Below are 25503 nucleotides of genomic sequence, written 5' to 3' on the forward strand. Positions count from 1 at the left end.
TGCCTGTACCACCATGGCCAAGCTGTCCCTGTCCAGGAGAGGCCATAGTTGGCGAACCAACTGAAGATGGTAAAAGGCACTCCAAGCTGCGGTGGCCACTTGAGCCTACAGAGATGGGTCTAAAAGTACCCCTAAACTGTTGTAAACCGCTCAGAGAGCTTCAGCTGTGGGGCGGTATATAAATGTAAACCGCCCAGAGAGCTCCGGCTATTGGGCGGTATAGAAATGTAATAAATAAATAAACAAACTATGAACCTGCTTTTTTAGAGGGAGTGCAACCACATCCAGAACAGGCAATGAGCCAATTTTCCTGACTTAAAAACCACTCACCCACAGGGTCTCTGTCTTGCTAAAATTCAGTTTCAGTTTATTGGCCCTCATCCAGCCCATTACTGAGTCTAGGCACTGGTCTAGCACCTGCCCAGCCTCACCTGATTCAGTTTTCACAGGGAGATAGAGCTGCTTGTCATCAGCATATTGATGGCAGTTATTTATTTATTTATATACCGCCCCATAGCCGAAGCTCTCTGGGCGGTTTCCAAAAGTTAAAAACAGTAAACATTAAAAAGTATGCAAAATTTAAAACCATCAAAAATTTTAAAACAACAGTATCCATTTAAACAACAAGAGTTCTGGGGTCCATATGATGTTAAATGCCTGGGAGAAGAGAAAAGTCTTGACCTGGCTCCTGAAAGATAATAGTGCTGGGGCCAGGTGAGCCTCATCGGGGAGATCATTCCACAGTCGGGGGGCAGGGGCACCACTGAAAAGGCCCTCTCCCTTGTTGCCATCCGACAAGCTTCCCTCGGAGTAGGCACCCGGAGGAGGACCTTAGATGTTGAGCGTGGTGTATGGGTTGGTTCATGTCGGGAGAGGCGTTCCGTCAGGTCTTGTGGTCCCAAGCCATGTAAGGCTTTAGAGGTTAAAACCAGCACCTGGATTCGGGCTTGGAAAAGTACAGGTAGCCAATGCAAACCGGCCAGAGTTGGTCTTATATGTTCATACCTTCTGGTTCCAGTTATCAATCTGGCTGCTGCATTTTGCACAAGCTGCAGCTTCCGAACCGTCTTCAAAGGCTGACCCACGTACAGTGCATGGCAGTAATCTAACTTGGAGGTTAGAGACTGGTCCAAAGTCACCCAGGATGCTTCATCACCAACAGGGGACTAGAAGCCAGATTTCCGCAGAACAACACTCTAACCATTAGACCACCCTGGCTGTGGAAAGGGTGATCTAAATAACCGACCTGCAGGGCTGGGTTTCTTTCTTTCAGGGCAAGGAAGAGAAGAAGCAAATCTCCTTTGCTTTGGGAATATTGCAACCTGTTCTGCAAGCTTCTGGAAAGGGTGTGTGTTGCATTTAGGAAGCTCATGGGACTTTTGACCACAGCTAGTCTTGAGACCTCTATAGCCTGCAGAGTGGTTTGCTGTGATTTCTTCCCTTTTGTTCCTTCCCTTCCTTCCACACCCCTTTCATCTTCCACCACTGCTGGGAGCACAGGCCTCTGCTCCCTCGCTCCTGCCGGTGAAAAGAACCCAAAACAGACTGGATAAACTCTTCTTGAAGCCCTCTGCTGTACCTGCATTGCCTATGCAAGAATATTTGTAAACCTGTCCCCCCCCCCACACACACACACACTTTCACTGAAGAAGAATGTGGTCCCTTTCCGGTTGCCTGCGTACGTCTTAGGACTTCCGAAACCTCCTTCTTTGTTTTTGCCCGTGGTTTTATTTTTTCTCTCTGCTCATTTTGCCTTATCTAACAGGAGGTGGGATGGAGGGGTTAAAGGTAGTGAGGCGGCATTCCTAGAGAGGCGAAGAGGAAGTGGCCTTGGCCTTGTACTCCTTTTATGGGGTGTATCTGGGAGGGGTGACTGTCATTTCCGGATCAAACTCCTTCTAATGGTAGCGGAGGGCTGGCTTGTGTGTTGCCCCCCAGCCGCGGTCCCTGCTGCCCTCCGGTGAGGGCAAAAGGGGGACTCAGGGGAAGGGGCTGCAAGGGGGAGACGTGGGGCGAGAGGGGCAGGGCAGAGCTTGGGAGGGAAGACGCCCAGCCTAGGGGGGCGGGGAGAGAGGGAGGAAGGTGTCCCCCCCCCCGACTTGCCCGGGGAGGCAGAGGAAGGAGCAAGACCTGCGTGCGGCTCCTTCCCTGACTTTCCTCCACCCCACTCCCCCTAAGTCCTGTGCAGCCCACGACGTCGGGGCCAGGTTTAAATCAACTATATATAGCAATGGTGATCTGGATTAGCGGGGGGGGGGGGAATCATTCTTCTGCCCCACAAGGAAATGTTGCAACGTCTGGGGCTGCTTAGCTCAGTAAAGTAGGGGTGACCCTATGGAAAAGGAGGACAGGGCTCCTGTATCTTTAACAGTTGCATAGAAGAGGAAATTTCAGCAGATGTCATTTGTATATATGGAGAACCTTATTTATTTATTTATTTATTACATTTTTATACCGCCCAATAGCCGAAGCTCTCTGTGCAGTTCACAAAAATTAAAACCACAGTAAAACCTGGTGAAATCCTCCTTTTCATAGGGTCACCCTAAGTAAAGAGGGGAGGGAGAGGAGGCGGGCGAGAGGGACTTACACACTGCCTGGAGGGGGAGGCATTTCACTTCCCCTCTCATGCTGTTATGAGCCTCGTGTGGCGCAAAGCGGTAAAGCAGCAGTTTCTGCAGCTGAAACTCCCCACGGCCTGAGTTCGATCCCAGTGGAAGCTGGTTTCAGGCAGCCGGCTCGGGTCGACTCAGCCTTCCATCCTCCCGAGGTCGGTAAAATGAGTACCCAGCTAGATGGGGGAAAGGTAATAATGGCCGGGGAAGGCAACGGCAAACCACCCCGCTATAAGGCCTGCCAAGAAAATGTCAGCGAAAGCTGGCGTCCCTTTAAGAGTCAGTAGTTCCTTTCCTTTCCTCATGCTACTAGACCCCTCTGTGGTCGTCCTGTGAAGCCCATTGGTGGAAGATCCAGGACAGAGAAAAGGAAGGTCGTCTTTACACAGAGCAGAGTTAAACTATGGGATTCACTTCCACCAGATGTAAGATGGCTTTGAAAGGGATTCACGGAGGAGAAGGTCTGATCTAGTGGGGCTCTTCCGATGTTCTTATGTATTTGGCAGAAGGTGAAGGTGATCTTTCAACCCTGGTGGAGGCTGCCTTGGGCTACAAATTGCAGACAGAAAAATAACATTCAGCTGGTCCAGAGGGAAGAAAAGCCCTCCAGACCCCCCAGTTTGGGAGCAGCAGAAACGACTGGGAAACGTCTGAGCAGAAAATGTTGAGTGAAGACTCCTTTGTCTCAGATGTTCAGCAGCACCAGCACTTCAGGCGATTCCGCTACCAGGAGGCCGAGGGACCCCGAGAGGTTTGCAGCCGACTCCACAATCTCTGCCGACAATGGCTGAAGCCAGAGCGACACACGAAGGCTCAGATCTTGGACCTGGTGATCCTAGAACAGTTCCTGTCTGTCCTTCCCCCGGAGATGGCGAACTGGGTGAGGGAATGTGGAGCGGAGACCAGTTCCCAGGCGGTGGCCCTGGCCGAAGGCTTCCTCCTGAGCCAGGCAGAAGGGAAGAGGCAGGAAAAGCTCCAGGTGAGAGAGTTTCATGCTGGGATTGAGCAGTGGGAAGAAGGACTGCCTAAAATAGCTCTTTAAAACTTGATGTTTTCCAGATTATGTTGGAAGTGTTGATGCAACTCTGCTAGTTTTAAAAAGAAAAGAAAAGTGCTGGTGCGTCTGCACGGAAAGGGAATAGAGAGAGAGAGAGAGAAGAGCTCCAAGCTTCCTAGACTGTCTTCTCACTCGTGCTCTTCTTCCTTTTCATGATAGACTGATACTCCTAAGGTTGCTGGCATCTCTTCCTCCTTCATGCACTTGCCTCTCGGAGAGATGTCTCTTTGGGCCTCCCTCCGTCCTGGGGTGGGCACCCTCCTATACCACATGCTTTTCCTGCAATGAAATGCAGGCTTTCTTTTCCATTTGACCCAGAGTCTCCAGTGTGATTTATCCCTGGTCAAATGTGCTCCTTCAGCTGGGATTCCTCATAGCTCTGCCTTTGTCAAGGTCGCCTAGTTCTGCTAACATTGGACTACAATTCCCAGCATGCCCCAAGTGGTTGTAGTCCAACACATCTAGAGGACTTCAAGTTGGGAAAGGCTCTCCCAAAATACACCTTTAGTTTCTCTAGATGCTTTTTAAGAAGGGGATGACCGAATACTTTTCCTCACCCATCCTTTGTGTGTCCCTTTGCTCTTCTAATCCTTCTTCCAATTCCTTGTCTGGGATCCTCATTGTTGTTTCAGGTCCAGGGACTGTCGGTACAAAGGGCCGCTGATTTCCCCAAGGGAGCGATGGCTCCATCCAGCAGCCGATCGAGAGTGCCGTCCAGGGGGATCGGGCAGGAGGCTGGCGGAGAGGCCCCCTCGCTGGGTAAGACTCACCTGGCCCCTCCGTCCTTGGCCTCCCTGCCCTGAATGCGCCCAAAATACAAGCCAGTAAAGAAATTACTGCCGCTAACTCAGCCTTAGGAGAGCCATTTCTGCCACTTAGAGTGGGGCTGGGTGGGAGGGTTGTTGTGAGGATGATATGGAGTGGGGGGGAGGAGGTCCATGAAAGCCACTTTGGATTCCTTGCAAAAGAAAAAAGGCAAAATATAAATGATGTATATATGCTCCAACTGCCTTTGTCTCCTTTGTAGACAGTGAAGCGATGCTGGAGATACATTCTGGGTCGTCCCTTCTTGGCAGTGGAGTGGGAAGAGCTCCTGCACAGGCAGAACAGGTACGGAAGAACTCCTGGAGGAGACGGCAGGATGTAGCCATGGGGTTGTAGCCACGATCTGCCTTCCACGAGAGCAAACCCTCCGCTCACGGAAGATCCCCTGGGTGACTTTTGAGGTTCCCCTTCTCCTCCCCACCCACTTCACAGCTCCCCCCCCATTCAGCAGGGTCACCTGACTCTCTGCGTGGGGCTTTCGGGGGGCTGGATGAGGGGCTGCCATGGGGCGGAGGGGGCCAGGAAGTCCGTTTCCTCCCACGCAGTTGACCAGCCCTGGGGGTCTCTGACACTTGAACATCTCTCTGCACCTCAAAGGATCTGCCCTGCTGCCTTTGCCTCTGCCCACTAGGAAGGCTGTCCCTTTCTAGTCGCAAAGGGTTCCGTTGTGCAGCTGGACCTGCAACCTCCTTTTGGATTTTACTCATAAGGGGAAATAGCGTTACGGTCCTGTCTTTCCTTTCTTCTCTTTCTTTTAGGTCCCGGTGACCTTTGAGGAGGTGTCTGTGTGTTTCGCTGAGGAGGAGTGGGCGCTCCTGGATCCGGACCAAAAGGCCCTGCACCGGGAAGTCATGGCGGAGAACTGTCGCTTCGTGGCCTCTCTGGGTACGGCAAAGGAGTTCTCATTACCCAGCAGCCTCCTCTTCCGGTCGCTTCTGTGGTCATGATTGGTCGATTCTGTGTGCCTCTGCCTTGGGTGGCGAAAGCTTGAGCTTCGGGCTCATTGGCTGCCTCTTGGCCTGACTCCGGACCCAGTTGGGGACTCCAGTAGGGCACCTGCCTTTGCCTGTTCTGTGTCCTGCCCCAGAAGTCCTTTATAAAGCATTTCACCATTTCTTTTAAATTCTCAAGGGAAAAATCCTCATGGAAAGGGCTGTTTAACAGCGGAACCGACTGTCTCAGGGTTCTCCTTCGCTGAAGGCATTTCAAACCTGTTGGCAGGTGGAGGGAGGGGTGGAAGAGGACCAGCAGCCCAGTCTTTTGCTGTGGCAATGAAGATGCTTCTATCAGGGAGCCACCACCGTTCTGGACCCATGGTTAGATTTGGGAATTTGAGAAACTGGTGGGCACCACCACAAGATGGCTGCCATGGGAGGCGTGGCCAGGGACCCATCTCCTGCCTCAAAGACTATATACAGGGCGCAGGTAGGGAACTGAGCTCCACCACACGAAACAACTCCTTTGAACCCAGATTTGTCTTCACCAAACGAAACTATTTCACAGCAACCCCAAGTGCTGTTAGGAACACGTGTTCACTTCCTTTTAGAAAGTGGTTGGGGGACTTGGCCGTTTGCTGGGTGCCAAGAAAGGTGTCTGGTGGTGCATTGGCGGCCCAAAGCACCACACTGCTTATCCCTTCACTGAAGTCACACTTTGGGTTTCGAGCAGTGGGAGCTAGTGGCTCCTATTTCAGTCGGGCCGTGAGTCCCTTCTGATTTTTATTTTGGGGCTAGAGGCTGTCAGGTTGGGCAGCTGCTTTACATTTCTAGCTTATTCTGAATTAAACCCAGAATGGAGCTGCGCCCCCACCAAAATCAGAGTCACCAGCCACCTCAGGTTTGGAGGTCTATAAGTCGAGGCTGTGGGTGCCACAGGTCAGGGTGGTGTTAGCTGCATCCTTTTTGTAGGTCCTGCATTGACCTGGGGGTTGGACTGAATGACCTCCGAGGCACCATCGAACGCTAAAATTCTGTTACATGGAACAGTGTCTTGGCTGGAGGCGTCTCCCTTCCTTCCTTTGAGGCTCCACCTCTTCCTTGGGCCCTGACTCTTTTATTGCCTCTTTGTTCCTACAGCTGACGGATGGGTGAGCGAGAATGAGAAAGACTCGCCCAGCGAGTCCCTGGAAGTAGCTAGAGATGGAAAGGAAGGACGACGGAGATGGAGGAGGAGAGTCAAGCAGAAGCAACGAGACGCAGTTTCTGCTTGTCATGGTGACGACATCCGTAAAGTCTCAGCCCAAGGAAAACGTGACGCAGGAAAGAAAAGTCATAAGTGCCCATTTTGTGGGAAGAGTTTAAATTGTAAATCGAGCTTAAACAATCATTTGAAAACTCACACCGGGGAGAAACCATTTCAGTGTTCCGAATGCGGGAAGAGCTTCTCTCAAAGCACAAACCTGGTCAAACATCGAATAATCCATACAGGGGAGAAGCCGTTTAAATGCTTGGAGTGTGGAGACAGCTTCCGGTGGAAAACGCAACTTATTTCCCATCAAACAATCCACACAGGCGAGAAACCTCATCGGTGCTTGGAGTGTGGAAAGAGTTTTGGTTTGAGGTCTTCCCTTTTGAGACACCAAATATTGCACACCAGAGAGAAATGGTTTCAATGCTCAGACAGTGAGAAGAGCTTCACTCGGAGGGGAAACCTTACTGTTCACCAAAGAACCCACACAGGGGAGAAACGGTTTCAGTGCTTGGCGTGTGGAAAGAGCTTTGGTTGGAGGCAAAGCCTTACTGAGCACCGAAGAATTCACACAGGGGAGAAGCCATTTATATGCTTGGAGTGTGGAGAGAGCTTCATGCGTAAACAGCAACTAACTTCCCATCAAACGATCCACACTGGTGAGAAACCTCATCAGTGCTTGGTGTGTGGAAAGAGCTTCTCTCGGAGGGGAAAGTTTACTGAGCACCAAAGAATCCACACCGGGGAGAAACCATTTAAATGTTTGGAATGTGGAAAGAGCTTCACTCGGAGGGGAAAGTTTACTGAGCACCAAAGAATCCACACCGGGGAGAAACCTTTTAAATGTTTGGAATGTGGAAAGAGCTTCACTCGGAGGGGAAAGTTTACTGAGCACCAAAGAATCCACACCGGGGAGAAACCGTTTAAATGTTTGGTATGTGGAAAGAGCTTCATATATAACAAGCTACTAACTTCCCATCAAAGGATCCACACCGGTGAGAAACCTTATCAGTGCTTGGAGTGTGGAAAGAGCTTCACTCAGAGGGGACACCTTTCTTCCCACCAAAGAACCCACACAGGGGAGAAACCTTTTAAATGTTTGGAGTGTGGAAAGAGCTTCATGCGTAAGGAGCAACTAAGTTCCCATCGAACGATCCACAGTGGTGAGAAACCTCATCAGTGCTTGGAGTGTGGAAAGAGCTTTATTTGGAAGACAAGCCTTAGTTACCACCAAACAACCCACACAGGGGAGAAACCGTTCAAATGTTTGGAGTGTGGAAAGACCTTCATTCACAGGGGAAACCTTACTTCCCACCAAAGAACCCACACAGGGGAGAAACCGTTTAAATGTTTGGAGTGTGGGGAGAGCTTCAGGTGGAATGTGCAGCTAACTTCCCATCAAACGATCCACTTAGGTGAGAAACCTCATAAGTGCTTAGAGTGTGGAAAGAGTTTCATGCGGAAGAGAAACCTTACCGAGCATCAAAGAACCCACACAGGGGAGAAACCGTTTAAATGCTTGGAGTGTGGGGAGAGCTTCATGCATAACACACAACTAACTTCCCATCAAACGATCCACACAGGCGAGAAACCACATTAGAGCTTGGAGTGTGGAAAGAGCTTTGGTTGGAGGTCACACCTTGTCAGACACCAAATAATGCACACAGAGGAGAAACTGATTAAATGTTTGGAGTGTGGGAAGACCTTCAGCCAGAGGCAAAGCCTTATGGCTCACCAAAGAACCCACAGAGGGAGAAACCATTTAATTGCTTGAAATGCGAAAAGAACTTCACTCACAGAGGAAAGCCCTCGCACCCAAGTTCCCCAGTGACTCTTGTAAAGAAGCAGACTCCCTTTGAGGGAGCATAGAGCCATGAGGATCAGCAGCCATTGCTACTCTTCTGCTCCAGAATGTCTCCTGTCCCCCTTCACAGCCATCTGAACACGTGGCCATCGCGACACCTTGAGGTAGCGGAATTCTGTCCTTAGAGTCTCATAAATTCAAGATGAGATCAGTGTCCGTGGGATGTTTCCAGGGAAGGAAACTCTTGCTTTCTGAAAGTTATTGCTGCGTTGGAACGTGACAGCAATCCACCGGAGTTAAAGAAGAAGAAAAAAGTGGTGAAAGAAGGTTCCCATTTTGGGAACCTTCCATCTGACGGGCCGTTTCTACCATTCACAGCGAACGATGGGGGCTTCAGTGGAGGGGATGCAGCTCAATGGTTGAGCCACTGCTTCGTACGCAGCATGTTCTGGGTTCTAATCCTGGCATCTCCCAGGAGGGCTTGGAAACGATCCCCACCAGAAACCCTGGAGAGCCATTTCTGCCCATCAGAGTAGACACCACTAATTGTTCCTGAAAACAGCACAAACACTTAGGAGATTCCAGCTACACATCAGGAAAAACTTCCTGACTGTTAGAGCAGTACAACAATGGAACCAGTTACCTAGGGAGGTTGTGGGCTCTCCCACACTAGAGGCATTCAAGAGGCAGCTGGAGAACCATTTGTCAGGGATGCTTTAGGGTGGATTCCTGCATTAAGCAGGGGGTTGGACTCGATGGCCTTGTAGGCCCCTTCCAACTCTACTATTCTATGATTCTATGATGACGCTGGGCTCTTTGATTTTTGCCATTTCTCCCACATGTTGCTCCATAGGCCTCTGCGTTCATCAGCCATTTGAAGCATTCATGAGAACGGATTCCCTCACATCCACACATGCCTGTCAATCTATCCATCATTCCTGTCAATAAAGTTACTCCCAATCCTGTGAACACAGACGGCAGCCTCCCAACTCAAAGCCTGCTGAGTATTCATGGCGGGGAGCAGAGGTGGTCTTCACCGCACATTTCTGCTTGACAGGACCTGGGCCTATCCACCAGTGGTGCTTCAGAGGGGGGAGGAATGAGGCTGGGGTGGGGGCATATTAAACCTAGCATGGGCGTTGCCCCCCACCCCTGGGAATGCCCCCCACCCCTGGAAATGCCCCCTTGCCCAATATCCTTTTTTATTATTAAGTTTCCAAAATCTAAATATCAATAAATATTCAAAATGCAGTAAACTTTTTACAGCCCAAAATTATGGCAAAAATTACTTTTCTTTCGCATTTTGTCTTTTATCCCCTGACCCTTTTCCCTCCCCCAGCCCAGTCCATCTCCCGTAGATTGCCCCATTTCTTTTCTAGGATAGTTATCATTTTTCCTTCTCTCTTCCAATTTATTTTATATTATTTTATAACACTACTTCTTTTCAGGAGTCCCAGAGAGTCCTATAAGCATCTGCCAGAGTTGTTCTGTTCTTTTCTTTCTTCATCTATTCTATTTATTTTTGCCAATCCTTCTTAAAATTATCTTTTTGTTTTATTCCTCCTTGTAATTGTAACTTCTGTTTCAATTTTCCACTCATTGCTATTTCCCAAATTTTCCTTTTCCACACTGCTCCTGTCAGCCACCTTGCCGTCTTCCAGTTTTTTGTTATTCGCTGCCTTGCAGCTGTCAACCTCTTATCTCTTCATTTTTTTTGACAAAAATATTCATTAAGGCCAACACTGGCATTTTATTTACTTCTTGATAAGTATTTTTTCTATTTCTCTGAAGACCCGTCCCAGAACTTCTTCACCTTCCCACCACATTACCCCGTTCCCGCGCTCCGTTTCCGAGCGAGGAAACATAGCCTGGGTTGCTCCCTGCGACTCTAGTATGTGGGGAGAAGATAGCGGGGGGGAGGGCCCCCTCTCCGCCAGGGCACTGAGGAGAGGGTGATCTCCATGGCAATTTTCTTTAGTTTGGTGTTTCATAGCCAACTTGGGATTGTATAGTGAAATATTTATTATTTATTTACAATATATACCGCTCCCCATTGAAAATTTCAGAGTGGTATACAAGATAAAATGAAAATAAAAACAGAATAAAACACTTTAAAATAGATTTTAAAAGATGCAAAATATACAGTATACCGTGGCTAGTCATTAAGGAAAGTCTTCCTGGAATAATGACGTTTTGAGGAGGCGCCGAAAGAAATACAAAGTTGGCGCCTACCTGACCTCCAGAGGCAGGGAGTTCCATAGGAGGGGGGTCACCACGCTGAAGGCTCTTCCCCTGGTGGACTCCAATCGGAGGATGGGTCTATGTGGAACCACCAGGAGCAGGCCCTCGGATGACCTCAGTGACCGGGCAGGTTGGTAAGGGAGAAGGCGCTCTCTCAGGTATCCTGGTCCCAAGTTGTTTAGGGCTTTGTACACAAGTACAAGATCCTTAAACCTGGCCTGGTAGCGAATAGGCAGCCAGTGCAGTTCCCTCAGCAAAGGAGTTACGTGCTGGAAAGGGGCAGCTCCAGACAACAGCCAAGCTGCAACATTCTGCACTAGCTTCAGCTTCCGGAGTAGCTTCAAGGGCAGTCCCACATAGAGCGCATTATTATTATTATTATTATTATTATTATTATTATTATTATTTATTTATATAGCACCATCAATGTACATGGTGCTGTACAGAGTAAAACAGTAAATAGCAAGACCCTGCCGCATAGGCTTACAATCTAATAAAATCATAGTAAAACAATAAGGAGGGGAAGAGAATGCAAACAGGTACAGGGTAGGGTAAGCAGGCACTGGGTAGGGAAAAACTAACAGTAGAAAGTAACAGTAGAAGTCTGCACAACATCAAGTTTTAAAAGCTTTAGGAAAAAGAAAAGTTTCCAATCTCGAGGTTACCAATGCCTGTACCACTGTGGCCAAGATGTCCCTGTCCAGGAGAGGCCGTAGTTGGTGAACCAGCCAAAGCTGGTAAAATGCACTCCAAGCCACCATGGCCAATTGACCCTCCAGCAACAGTTGGATCTAAGGGTACCCCCAAACTATGAACCTGATCTTTCAGAGGGAGTGCAACCCCATTCAGAACAGGCAATGAGCCAATCTCCCTGACTTAGAAACTACTCACCCACAGGGCCTCCGTCTTGCTAGGATTCAGTTTCAGGTTATTGGCCCTCATCCAGCCCATTACTGAGTCTAGGCACTGGTCTAGGACCTGCCCAGCCTCACCTGATTCAGTTGTCACAGGGAGATAGAGCTGCATGTCAGCATACTGATGGCATTTAGCTCCAAATCCCCTAATGACCGCTCCCAGCAGCTTCATATAGATGTTAAATAACATTGGGGACAAGATGGTGCCCTGCGGCACCCCTTAGCTCAATTGCCAGGGGGCCGAGAAATAGTCACCCAATGCTACTCTCTGAAAACAACCCTGTAGGTAGGACTGGAACCACTGTAGCGCAGTGCCTCTGATGCCCATTCCACAGTGTCGATCCAGGAGGATACCACGGTCAATGGTATCAAAAACTGATGAGAGATCGAGCAGGATTAACGGGGTTGCACTCCCTCTGCCCCTCGCTCGATAAAGGTCATCCATCAGGGCACCAAGGCTGATTGCGTCCTAGAACCAGATCGGAACCCAGACTGGAATGGGTCTAGATAATCAGTATCCTTCAAGAGTGCCTGCAGTTGCTCCGCCAAAACCCCCTCGAGTACCTTCCTTAAAAAAGGGGTGTTTGCGACTGGGCAGTAGCTGTCTAATTTCATCAGGTCCAGGGTGGGCTTCTTCTGAAGTAGTTGCCCTACTGCCTCCTTAAGGACAGCAGGGTCCACCCCTTCCCGGAGGGAAGCATTTATCACCCCCTGGACTCACCCAGTCAAATCCCCTCGGCTTGCTTTTATAAGCCAGGAGGGATAGGAATCGAGAGGGCAAGTGGTTGGTCACATTGCTGCAAGCACCTTGTCCGCAATAACTGGAACTGATCCCACAAAATCGGGCAGGTGGTGGCATTGGACACCTGAACTGGAGCTGCACTAACAACAGCGTCAAGCTCGCTCCGGAGAGATTATTTAATAAATAATAAATTTATTTCTTGTTTGCCTCTCCATTCTGATCGAGGCAGGGAACAACAACAAATGATAAAATACATAAAACTGAATTAAAACATAATATACATTGTTAAAAACATTCTAAAATCATCTTAAAATCCCACTGGATAGGCCTGCCGGAAGAGATCAGTCTTTATAGCTTTCTTGAATGCTAGTAGACTGTTAAGTTGACGAGTCTCCTCCAGCAGGCTATTCCACAGTCTGGGAGCAGCAGAAGAGAGGGTCCTCTGGGTAACAGTTGTTAATCTAGATTTGCTAGCTGAAGTAGATTTTTCCCAGAGGACCTGAGTGTGTGGGGCAGATTGTACAGGAGAAGGCGATTCCGCAGGTAGCCTGAACCCAAACCATGTAGGGCTTTAAAGGTAATAACCAACACTTTATACTTCACTCGGAAACTAATTGGCAGCCAGTGAAGAGATTTTAAAACTGGTGTGATATGGTCACGCCTAGGTGTACTGGTGACCAGCCTAGCTGCCATATTTTGAACTAGTTGGAGTTTCTGGACTAGGCACAGAGGTAGCCCTATGTAGAGCGCTTTGCAGAAGTCAAGCTTTGTAGTTAACAGTGTGTGCACTACCGTCTTTAGGTCTTCTGACTCTAGGAAGGGGCGCAGCTGGCGTATCAGCCGAAGCTGATAGTATTTGGGTCTAGAGAGCCAGACTTGTGTCCACCGTTACATTTGGGAATGGCAGTTTAATGTGGGCCTTTCAATAAATTCTTCACCTTCTCTAAAACATTGTCAGCATATGTATCTCCACCTCTGTAACATGCTGTGATTTCCACAGTCTGCAAATCTGGAGGAAACTTGGTTTTTATCATGAGGATCTCAGATGGGTCATCTCAGCAGCCTGGGTTCCTCAAGGACTGCCCTCCGACAGACCTTCGAAGACCCAAGTGGCCTGCCCTGTGCCCCCTAAGCTAACCCCCCGGTCCTTCATCTGCAGGGGAGGAGGCTGTCTTCTAGTCTGTGGTGAAGGAACAGCCCAGTTGGCTTTTGAACGTGGAAGGGGAGACTGCGCCATCTTGCTTTTCACCTCAGACTCAAAATGTCTTGGGCTGGCCCTGAGGCAACATGGTACCCTAGAGGTGTTTTGGACTACAGCTTCCATAAGCCCCAGCCAGCATGAGGAATGGTCAGAGACTATGGGAGTTATAGACCAAAACATCAAGGGTTGCAGCCAGGATCTGCCCTCTGCAAGAGACAGGTTTCCATTCTCTGCCCAATTTGGGGAGACGTCAATTTATTCATTCAGTACTTTTCTAATCCACCCAATAGCTCTTGTTCTCTGGGTGGACTACAAGTAGTTTAAAAACTGAAATGCCATTTTAAAACAAGAATAATTAAAAAAAAAATGAAATACACATATTTGAATGAATACCAGAAAATGCAAAACTACAGTACAGGGTAAATCAGCCATAATTACCCTTAGAATAACCATCATGCACACGACAGCACAGACCATGCAACCAGACTTCCCCACACTGGAGCCCTCCAGATATTTTGGACTACAGTTCCCAGCAATCCTGAGGCAAGCCATACCGGCTGAGGATTGTGGGAGTTGTAGAACCCTCAGAAGTACGTACTCTTAATATTTCTATTCTGCCAGCATATATGGCTGTCCTCCCCGTTTTTATTCCCACAACAATCTAGCGAGGTAGGTTAGGCTGAGATATTATTATTTATTACACTTATATATTTATTATTTATTTATTTAGAATATTTATATACCGCACCCCATTGAAAAATTTCAGAGCGGTGTACAAGATAAAATGAAAATAAAAACAGAAAAAATCAGTTAAAACAAAATTTAAAAGAAGCAAAAATAGAGATTCAAGGCTGCATGTTAAGGAAAGGCTTCTTGGAATAAACATGTTTTCAGGAGGTGCCGAAAGGAGTACAAGGTTGGAGCCTGCCTGACCTCCAGAGGCTGGGAATTCCACAGGAGGGGGGCCACCACGCTGAAGGCTCTTCCCCTGGTGGATTCCAATCAGAGGATGGATCTAGGTGGAACCACCAGGAGCAGGCCCTTGGATGACCTCAGTGACCGGGCAGGTTGGTAGGGAAGAAGCCACTCTCTCAGGGATCCTGGTCCCAAGTTGTTTAGGGCTTTGTACACAAGTACAAGAACCTTAAACCTGGCCCGGTAGTGAATAGGCAGCCAGTGCAGTTCCCTCAGAAGAAGAGTTACAAGCTGGAATGGGGCAGCTCCAGACAGCAGCTGAGCTGCAGTATTCTGCACTAGCTCCAGCTTCCAGAGCAGCTTCAAGGGCAGCCCCTCATAGAGCGCGTTGCAGTAATCCAATCTTGAGGTTACCAATGCCAAGCTATCCCTGTCCAGGAGAGGCCGTAGTTGACGAACCAACCGAAGATGGTAAAAGGCACTCCGAGCCGTGGCGGCTACTTGAGACTCCAATGACAGAAATGGGTCTAGGAGTACCCCCAAACTACGAATCTGTTCTTTCAGAGGCAGTGCAACCCCATCCAGAACAGGCAATGAGCCTGTCTCCCGGACTCGGGACCCACTCACCAACAGGGCTTCCGTCTTGCCAGGATTCAGTCTCAGTTTATTGGCCCTCATCCAGCCCATTACTAAGTCTAGGCACTTGTCCAGGACCTGCCCAGCCTCACCTGATTCAGTTGTCACAGGGAGACAGAGCTGCGTGTCATCAGCGTATTGATGGCATTTAGCTCCAAATCCCCTAATGACCGCTCCCAGCAGCTTCATATAGATGTTAAACAACATTGGGGACAAGATGGTGCCCTGCGGCACCCCTTAGCTCAATTGCCAAGGAGCTGAGGACTGGTCACCCAATGCTACTCTCTGAAAACGACCCCGTAGGTAGGACCGGAACCACTGTAACACAGTGCCTCCGAAGCCCATCCCACAGAGTCAATCCAGGAGGATACCATGGTCGATGGTATCAAAAGCCAATGAGTGATCGAGTAGGATTAACAGGGCTGCATTCCCCCTGTCCCTCTCTCGATAACGGTTGTCCATCAGGGTGACCAAGGCTGATTCAGTCCCATAACCAGATCGGAACCCAGACTGGAATGGGTCTAGATAATCAGCGAAAGCTCTCTGGGCAGTTTACAAAGATAAAATAGTTAAGAGCAGAGACACCACACTGACAACAAAGGTCCGCATAGTTAAAGCAATGGTATTCCCCGTAGTAACCTATGGCTGCGAGAGCTGGACCATAAGGAAAGCTGAGCGAAGGAAGATAGATGCTTTTGAACTGTGGTGTTGGAGGAATATTCTGAGAGTGCCTTGGACTGCAAGAAGATCAAACCAGTCCATACTCCAGGAAATAAAGCCAGGCTGCTCACTTGAGGGAATGGTATTAAAGGCAAAACTGAAGTACTTTGGCCACATAATGAGAAGACAGGATACCCTGGAGAAGAGGCTGATGCTAGGGAAAGTGGAAGGCAAAAGGAAGAGGGGCTGACCGAGAGCAAGATGGATGGATGATATTCTGGAGGTGACAGACTTGACCTTGGGGGAGCTAGGGGTGGCGACGGCCGACAGAAAGCTCTGGCGTGGGCTGGTCCATGATGTCACAAAGAGTCGGAAACGACTGAACGAATAAACAACAAAATACAAAATTTAAAAGCATAAAAACCGTTTACATACAATCTCCATCTATTCTGGGTCAGTTAAAAACTCAATATGCTGTTAAATGCCTAAGAGAAGAGAAAAGTCTTGACCTGTGTAAGATTATTTCTTCATTTGAAATTTTACTATATAGGTGTAAGATTGGGGTTATAAAAGTTTGTTGGCGTAGCGTAGAGAAAGAAGCAGCTTTTGGGGGCATAGAATGGGTTTGAATGGGTGTACAAATGATAGGGTAATGCTTTAATATTAAAGGGGCGATGAGGCATACCCACATAGAACACTGTATGATTTGGTTTGGATAAAGCCTGATAGAAAATGCTTCGGAAATATGATTTGATATTGTTCAGTGACATTAATCATGGAGACTTGCAACTTGGTATAGCTCAAAAGACATTTGTCATAAGAACTGTACTAACTGTAACTAGGGGAAGTTTCCAGAGTGAAGGACAGGTGAGGTTGTGGTTGGAAAAATAAGAGCCAGACAACCACAAGAACCAGGAACTTGACCTTTCATTGTCATAAACAACTAACTGAGAAAGGAGAGGAGGTTTTCAGGAGAGGATGGACTAAATTATGAGGTGGTCCAATGGGTTTAGGAGTTTAGAAGATGTCCATAGGAGGAATTGATGGTGTCAAATTGGGCATTTAAGGCTGAGCACACAGGGATAAGAGGTCTTCCCTTTCCCTCAGGCATGGTTTGGTCTTCTCTGGGAGTGATGGGAGTCCCTCTGTGGAGAAGAGCTCCTTCGCAGAGCCTGTGTCTGTCTGTCTTTCTTTGTGTTTGTCTTGTTCTCCAAATCTGCCAGCCTTGTTGTGAGTTCTTTTAATTTGCTTTGCTGAATGGAGGTTTGTGTGTGTGTGTTTGACTTTAACTTTCTTAAATTGTTTTAATCAATGTTTTTAAAGTTATAACAGTTTCATTGTGCTCGTGAGTGTGAAGTCCATCATTCGGGATGTTTATCTCCAGACCTTCTTTACACCTATAGTGGGGAATTTAGAGAGTACTGTTAGAGTGTATTGCAGGAATCTGTGCCTGTATTCAGTACCTCTTAATAGACCACCAGAAATTTCCTCCTACACCAGGTGCCAAAAAGATGGCTATGTTGGCACCAGGCGAGCCTTGTCGGGGAGATCGTTCCATAATTGGGGGGCCACCACTGAAAAGGCCCTGTCCCTTGTTGCAATCCAACAAGCTTCCTTTGGAGTAGGCACCTGGAGGAGGACCTTCGACGTTGAGTGTAATGTACGGGTAGGTTCACGGGAGAGGCATTCCGTCAGGTCTTGTGGTCCCAAGCCATGTAAGGCTTTAGAGGTTAAAACCAGCACCTGGATTCGGGCTTCGAAACATGCAGGCAGCCAATGCAAGCAGGCCAGAGTTGGTCTTATATGTGCATACCTTCTGGCTGCTGCATTTTGCACAAACTGCAGTTTCTGAACGGTCTTCAAAGGCAGCCCCACGTACAGCGCACGGCAGTAATCTAATTGGAGGTTAGAGAATGGCCCAAAGTCACCCAGGGAGCTTCATCACCAACAGGGAACTAGAAGCCAGATTTCCTCAAACCAACACTGTAACCCTTAGACCAACCTGGTTGCGCAAAGGGTGATCTAAATAACACACCTGCAGGGCTGGATTTCTTTCTTTCAAGGTAAGGAGGGAAGAGGCAGATCTCCTTTGCGTTGGGAATATTGCAACCTCCTCTGCAAGCTTCTGGAAGGGGTGTGTGTTGCATTTACAAAGCTCATGGGACTTTTGACCACAGCTAGTCTTGAGCCCTCTATAGCCTGCAGGGTGATTTGCTGTGATTTCTTCCCTTTTGTTCCTTCCCTACCTTCCACCACTGCTGGGAGCACAGGCTTCTGCTCTCTTGCTCCTGCTGGTGCAACTGAACACAAAACAGACTGGATAAACTCTTGTTGAAACCCTATGCTGTACCTGCATAGCCTATGCAAGAATAATTGTGGGTAAAACTGTCTCCCCCTCTTTCACTGAAGAAGAGTGTGGACCTTTTTCATCATGTTAAGGGACCCTGTGGGGGTCTTGGACTTAGAATCATAGAATAGCAGAGTTGGAAGGGGCCTACAAGGCCATCGAGTCCAACCCCATGCTCAATGCATAGACTTCTAAAACCTTCTTTGTTTCGCGCTTTGTTGTTTTACCTGTGCTCATTGCCTACCAGGAGGCATCGTGATACCCTTCACTTTGTTGTTTGGAGTTGAGGGGTTAAAGGTAGTGAGCTGGCATTCCTAGAGAGGCGAAGAGGAAGTGGCCATAGACTTGTACTACTTTTAAGGGGTGTATCTGTGAGGGGTGAGTGTCACTTCCGGATCAACCTCCTTCTAATGGTAGAGGAGGGCTGGCTTGTGTGTTGTCCCCCAGCCGCGGTCCCTGCTGCCCTCCGGTGAGGGCCAAAGGGAGACTCAGGGGAAGGGGCTGCCCAGGCTGCAAGGGGGAGACGGGGGGGGGGAGAGGGAGGCAGCCCCCCCCCGACTTGCCCGGGGAGGCAGAGGAAGGAGCAAGACCCACGTGCAACTCCCTCCCCGCCTTCCCCCCTTAAGTCCTGTGCAGCCCACGAGGTCAGGGGCAGATTTAAATCAACGATATATATCAATGGTGGTCTAGATTAGCAGAGGGGGGGATCATTCTCCTGCCCCACGAGGAAAGGTTGCAACGTCTGGGGCTGCTTAGCTCAGTAAAGTGGGGAGGGGGAGGAGACGGGAGGCATTTTGCTTCCCCTCTCATGCTACTAGACTCCCCTGCGATGATCCTGTGAACCTGATTAGTGGAAGCTCCAGGACAGAGAAAAGGAAGGACGTCTTTACACAGTTAAACTACCGGATTCACTTCCACCAGATGTAGGACGGCTTTGAAAGGGAGCTTTATGGAGGAGAAGGTCTGATCCAGCAGAGCATTTCTTATGTTCTTATGTATTTGGCAGAAGGTGAAGGTGATCTTTCAACCCCGGTGGAGGCTGCCTTGGGCTACATATTGCAGACAGAAAAGCAACATTCAGCTGGTCCAGAGGGAAGGAAAGCCCCCCAGACCCCCCAGGTGGGGAGCAGCAGAAACAACTGGGAAATGTCTGTGCAGAAGATGTTGGGGGAAGACCCCTTCAGTTCAGACGTTCAGCAACAGCACTTCAGGCAATTCCGCTACCAGGAGGCCACGGGACCCCGAGAGGTTTGCAGCCGACTCCACAATCTCTGCCGACGATGGCTGAAGCCACAGCGACACACAAAGAATCAGATCCTGGACCTGGTGATCCTAGAACAGTTCCTGTCTGTCCTTCCCCCGGAGATGGAGAGCTGGGTGAGGGAATGTGGAGCGGAGACCAGTTGCCAGGCGGTGGCCCTGGCCGAAGGCTTCCTCCTGAGCCAGGCAGAAGGGAAGAGGCAGGAAAACAGCCAGGTGAGAGAGTTTCATGCTGGTTTTGAGCAGTGGGAAGAAGGACTGCCTAAAATAGCTTTTCTCAGCTTGATGTCCACCAGATTGTGTTGGATGTTGGCAGTGTGGTTGCAACTGAGCTAGCTTCAAAAAGAAAAGTAAAAAGGACTGGAAAGGGAAGAGAGAGAGAAAGGGAAGAGCTCCAAGCTTCCTAGACTGTCCTCTGACTCCTGCTCTTCTTCCTTCTGATGATAGACTGATACTCTTAGGGTTGCTGGCCTCACTTCCTCCTTCATGCATTTGCCTCTCGGAGAGGAGACGTCTCTTTGGGCCTCCCTCCATCCTGGGATGGGCACCCTCCTGTACCACGTGCATCTCCTGCAATGAAATGCAGGCTTTCTCATTCCATTGACCAAGAGTCTCCAGTGTGATTTATCCAGGGTGAAGTGTGCTCCTTCAACTAGGATTGCTCACAGCTCTGCCTTTATCAAGTTCAACTACAACTCCCAGCATGCCCCAGGTGGTTGAAATCCAACACATCTAGAGGGCTTCAGGATGCAAAAGGCTGTGCCAAAAGAAAAATTTAGTTTCTGATGCCTTTTAAGAAGGGGATGACCGAATACTATTCCTCACCTGACACACTCATCCTTTGCAAGTCCCTTTGCTCTTCTAATCCTTCTTCCTGCTCCCTGCCTGGGATCCTTGTTGCTGTTTCAGGTCCAGGGACTGTTGGCGCAAGGAGCCGCTGATTTCCCCGAGGGAGAGAAGGCTCCATCCAGCAGGCTATCGAGAGTGCCGTCCAGAGGGATCGGGCAGGGGGCTGGCAGAGAGGCCCCCTCGCTGGGTAAGACCCGTCTGGCCCCTTTGTATTGGATCTCCCTGCCCTGAATCGGCCCAAAATACGAGCCAGTAAAGAAATTACTGCCACTAACTCAGCCTTAGGAAAGCCATTTCTGCCACTCAGAATGGGGGTGGGTGAGGATGATATGGGGGGGGGGGGGAGAAACACAAAAGCCGCTTTGGATTCCTCGCAAGAGGGGGAAAGGCGGGATATAAATGTTAAAAATATATATACGCCAACTGCCTTTGTCTCCCTCGTAGGCAGTGAAGCGATGTTGGAGAAACATTCTGGGTCGTCCCTTCTTCACAGGGGAGTGGGAAGAGCTCCCGCACAGCCAGACCAGGTAGGGAAGAAGTCATAGAATCATAGAATAGCAGAGTTGGAAAGGGCCTACAAGGCCATCGAGTCCAACCCCCTGCTCAATGCAGGAATCCACCCTAAAGTCCTGGGGGAGAGGGCAGGATGCAGCCATGGGTTGGAGCCAAGATCTGCCTTCCGTTAGAGGAAACTCCCCAGTCACAGAACGTCCCTCTGGCTGATTTTGGGGTTCCCCTTCTCCCCCCCACTTCACAGCTCCCCTCGTTCAACAGGGTCCACTGACTCTCTACATAGGGCTTTCAGGGGGCTGGAGGAGGGGCTGCTGTGGGGCGGAGGGGGCCAAGAAGTTCGCTTCCTCCCATGCAGTTGACCAGCCCTGGAGGTCTCTGACTCTTGCACGTCTCTCTGCACCTCAAAGGATCTGCCCTGCTGCCTTTGCCTTTGCCCACTAGGAAGGCTGTCCCTTTCCAGTCGCAAAGGGTTCCGTTGTGCAGCTGAACCTGCAACCTCCTTTGGGATTTTGCTCATAAGCAGCGTTACGGTCCCTTCTTTTCCTCCTTCGCCTTCTTTCAGGGCCCGGTGACCTTTGAGGAGGTGTCTGTGTGTTTCGCCGAGGAGGAGTGGGCGCTCCTGGATCTGGACCAAAAGGCCCTGCACAGGGAAGTCATGGCGGAGAACTGTCGCTTCGTGGCCTCTCTGGGTACGGCAAAGGAGTTCTCATTACCCAGCATCCTCCTCTTTTGCCACTTCTGTGGTCAGGATTGGTCGATTCTGTGTGCCTCTGCATTGGGTGGCAAAACTTAAGCTTGGGGCTCCTTGGCTGACTCCTGGCCTGACTCCGGACCCAGTGGAGGATTCCAATAGGGCACCCCCCTTTCCCTGTCCTGTGTCCTGCCCCAGAAGATTTTTATAAAAATATAAAATTTATAAAATATTTCACCATTTCTTTAAGATTCTTAAGAGAAAATACTTCATGGAAAGGGCTGTTTGACAGCGGAACCGACTGTCCCCAGGTTCTCCTTCGCTGAAGGCAGTTCAAACCTGTTGGCAGGTAGAAGGAGGGGTGGAACAGGACAAGCAGCCCCGTTCTTTGCTGTGGCAATGAAGATGTTTCTATCAGGGAGCCCTCACCTTTCTGGACCCATGGATAGATTTGGGAGTTTAAGGAATTGCAGTGGGCACCACCACAAGATGGCTGTCATGGGAGGCGTGGCCAAGGGACCCGTATCCTGCCCCAAAGGCTAAATACAGGGCACAGGTGGGGAACTGAGTTCCAACGAATGAAAGGACTCCTTTGAATCCACGTTTTTCTTCACCAAACGAAACTATTTCACAGCAACCCCAAGTGCAGTTAAGAACACGTGTTAATTTTCTTTTAGAAAGTGATTGGGGCACTTGGCCATTTGCTGAGTGCCAAGAACGGTGTCTCGGTGTCCCTTGGCAGCCCAAATCACCACTCTGCTTATCCATGTACTGAAGTCACACTTTGGGTTTAGAGCAGTGGGGGCTGGGGCCTCCTGTTTGGGGGCTAGAGGCCAGCAGGTGGGGCAGCACCTTTACAATTCCATCTCATTCTGAATTAAACCCAGAATGGAGCTGCGCCCCCACCAAAATCAGAGTCACCAGCCTCCTCAGGTTTGGAGGTCTATAAGCCGAGGCTGGGGGAGGGGGGCACTGTTAAGGGTGGTGTTAGCTACATCCTGTATTGCAGATCCTGCAGTGAGCTGGGGGTTGGACTCAATGACCTCCGAGGTCCCATTGAACGATAAAATGTTGTTACGTGGATCAGTGTCTTGGCTGGAGGCGTCTCCCTCCCTTCCTTTGGGGCTCCATCTCTTCCTTGGGCTCTGACTCCTTTTCTGCCTCTTCGTTCCCACAGCGGATGGATGGGTGAGCGAGAATGAGAAAGACGCATCCAGCGAGTCCCTGGAAGGAGCCAGAGGTGGAAAGGAAGGTCGACGGAGACGGAGGAGGGGAGTCAAGCAGAAGCAACAAGACGCGTCTTCTGCTCATCGAGGTGACGACATCTGTAAAGTCTCAGTCCAGGGAAAAGCGCACAAAGGAAATGTAGGCCTTAAGTGCTCACTGTGTTGGAAGAGTTTCAATTCTAAATCGACCTTAAACTATCATTTGAAAACTCACACCAGGGAGAAACCGTTTCAGTGTTCTGAATGCAGGAAGACCTTCCGTCTCAGGCCATACCTTATCCAACTCCGAAAAATCCACACAGGGAAGAAGCCGTTCAAATGCTTGGAGTGTGGAAAAAGCTTCGTGCAGAAGGTGCACCTTATTTCCCATCAAATGAACCACACAGGCGAGAAACCTCATCAGTGCTTGGAGTGCGGAAAGTGCTTCACTTGGAAGAGCTCCTTTGTGGAGCGCCAAAGAATCCACACAGAGGAGAAACAATTTAAATGTTTGGAGTGTGGAAAGAGCTTCACTCGGAGGGGACACCTTACTGAGCACCAAAGAATCCACACAGGGGAGAAAACTTTTAAATGTTTGGAATGTGGAAAGAGCTTCTCTCGGAGGGGACACCTTACTGAGCACCAAAGAACCCACACAGGGGAGAAACCATTTAAATGTTTGGAGTGTGGGGAGAGCTTCAGGTGGAACATGCAACTAATTTCCCATCAAACGATCCACACTGGTGAGAAACCTCATCAGTGCTTGGAATGTGGAAAGAGCTTCATGTCGAAGGAAAGCCTCACTGATCACCAAAGAATCCGCACAGGGGAGAAACGATTTAAATGTTTGGAGTGTGGAAAGAGCTTCACTCGGAGGGGACACCTTACTGAGCACCAAAGAATCCACACAGGGGAGAAACCTTTTAAATGTTTGGAGTGTGGAAAGAGCTTCTCTCGGAGGGGACACCTTACTGAGCACCAAAGAACTCACACAGGGGAGAAACCATTTAAATGTTTGGAGTGTGGGGAGAGCTTCAGGTGGAATGTGCAACTAATTTCCCATCAAACGATCCACCCTGGTGAGAAACCTCATCAGTGCTTGGAGTGTGGAAAGAGCTTCACTCGGAGGGGACAACTTACTGATCACCAAAGAACCCACACAGGGGAGAAACCATTTAAATGTTTGGAGTGTGGAAAGAGCTTCTCTCGGAGGGGACACCTTACTGAGCACCAAAGAACTCACACAGGGGAGAAACCATTTAAATGTTTGGAGTGTGGGGAGAGCTTCAGGTGGAATGTGCAACTAATTTCCCATCAAACGATCCACCCTGGTGATAAACCTCATCAGTGCTTGGAATGTGGAAAGAGCTTCATGTTGAAGGAAAGCCTTACTGATCACCAAAGATTCCACACAGGGGAGAAACCATTTAAATGTTTGGAGTGTGGAAAGAGCTTCACTCGGAGGGGACAACTTACTGATCACCAAAGAACCCACACAGGGGAGAAACCATTTAAATGTTTGGAGTGTGGAAAGAGCTTCTCTCGGAGGGGACACCTTACTGATCACCAAAGAATCCACACAGGGGAGAAACCATTTAAATGTTTGGATTGTGGAAAGAGCTTCATTCGGAGGGGATACCTTACTGAGCACCAAAAAATCCACACTGGTGAGAAACCTCATCAGTGCTTGGAGTGTGGAAAGAGCTTCGGTTGGAAGACAAATCTTACTTCCCACCAAAGAATCCACACAGGGGAGAAACCATTTAAATGTTTGGAGTGTGGAAAGAGCTTCACTCGGAGGGCAACCCTTATTATGCACCAAAGAACCTACACAGGGGGGAAACCGTTTCAATGTTTGGAGTGTGGGGAGAGCTTCAAGCGTAATGTGCAGCTAACTCCATAAAAGGATCCACGCAGGTGAGAAACTACATTAGTGCTTGGAGTGTGGAAAGAGCTTTGGTTGAGGTCACACCTTATCAGACACCAAAAAAACCACTCAGGGTGAAACCTTTTAAATGGTTGGAATGTGGAAAGAAGTTCAGTAACAGAGGAAAACCCTCCCGCCCATGTTCCCCAGTGACTCTTGTAAATAGGCAGACTGCCTCTGAGGTAGCATAGAGCCATGAGTATCAGCAGCCATTGCTACTTTTCTCCTCCAGAATTTCTCCTGTCTGCCTTCACAGCCATCTGAACATGTGACCATCACGACACCTTGTGGAAGCGGAAGTCTGTCCTTAGAGTCTAATAAATATGAAATGAAATCATTGTTTGTGGGATGTTTCCAGGGAAGGAAATTCTTGCTTCCTGAATGGCATTGCTGCGTCAGAACGTGAGAGCAATCGACCAGAATTTAAGAAGAAGAAAAAAGTGATGAGGGACCTTCTGGGATTCACCCCTTTGGAAACCCTCCATCTGATAGGCCATTTCAACCATTCACAGTGAATGACAGTGTTCTGTTCCTCCAGGGCTTCAGCAGAGGGGATGCAGCGAATTGATTGAGCCCCTACTTCATATGTAGCACGTTCCGGGTTCAAACTTTGTTCTGACTTTATACTGTTAGTTTTACCCTACCCAGTGCCTGTTTACCCTACCCTGTGCCTGTTTGCATTCTCTTCCCCTCCTTATTGTTTTATTATGATTTTATTAGAATGTAAGCCTATGCGGCAGGGTCTTGCTATTTACTGTTTTACTCTGTACAGCACCATGTACATTGATGGTGCTATATAAATAAATAAATAAATAAATAAATAAATAAATAAATAATAAAATCCTGACTTCTCCCAGGAGGGCTCGGGAAGAATGCCCACCTGAAACCCTGGAGAGCTATTGCTGCCCTTTATTGTT

At 49.0% G+C, this 25503-nt stretch overlaps 2 protein-coding genes across 4 annotated transcripts in view; both read left to right on the forward strand.

Annotated features, from left to right (window-relative positions):
* Window positions 1–25268, forward strand: part of LOC134396275 (zinc finger protein 850-like) — a 46107-nt gene extending 20839 nt beyond the window's left edge. The window contains exons 1-7 of one of the 3 annotated variants that reach the window (XM_063122696.1): window positions 1876–1960; window positions 3119–3591; window positions 4302–4428; window positions 4697–4779; window positions 5253–5379; window positions 6570–8062; window positions 23033–25268. In XM_063122696.1, the coding sequence (XP_062978766.1) occupies window positions 3274–3591; window positions 4302–4428; window positions 4697–4779; window positions 5253–5379; window positions 6570–8062; window positions 23033–24562 (3678 nt within the window). In that variant the 5' untranslated portion in view covers window positions 1876–1960; window positions 3119–3273 and the 3' untranslated portion in view covers window positions 24563–25268. Of the gene's footprint in view, window positions 1–1875; window positions 1961–3118; window positions 3592–4301; window positions 4429–4696; window positions 4780–5252; window positions 5380–6569; window positions 8063–23032 lie in introns of those variants that run through there. The other 2 variants (XM_063122697.1, XM_063122698.1) reach the window with 2 other exon arrangements.
* On the forward strand, window positions 18932–19745 carry LOC134396470 (zinc finger and SCAN domain-containing protein 23-like). The gene has a single exon (XM_063122994.1). The coding sequence runs from the start codon at window positions 19135–19137 to the stop codon at window positions 19735–19737; it is 603 nt and encodes a 200-aa protein (XP_062979064.1). The 5' UTR covers window positions 18932–19134; the 3' UTR covers window positions 19738–19745.
* Window positions 25269–25503: the final 235 nt, after the last annotated feature.

Source organism: Elgaria multicarinata, chromosome 3 (genome assembly GCF_023053635.1).
Source record: "Elgaria multicarinata webbii isolate HBS135686 ecotype San Diego chromosome 3, rElgMul1.1.pri, whole genome shotgun sequence".
Lineage (NCBI taxonomy): Eukaryota > Metazoa > Chordata > Lepidosauria > Squamata > Anguidae > Elgaria > Elgaria multicarinata.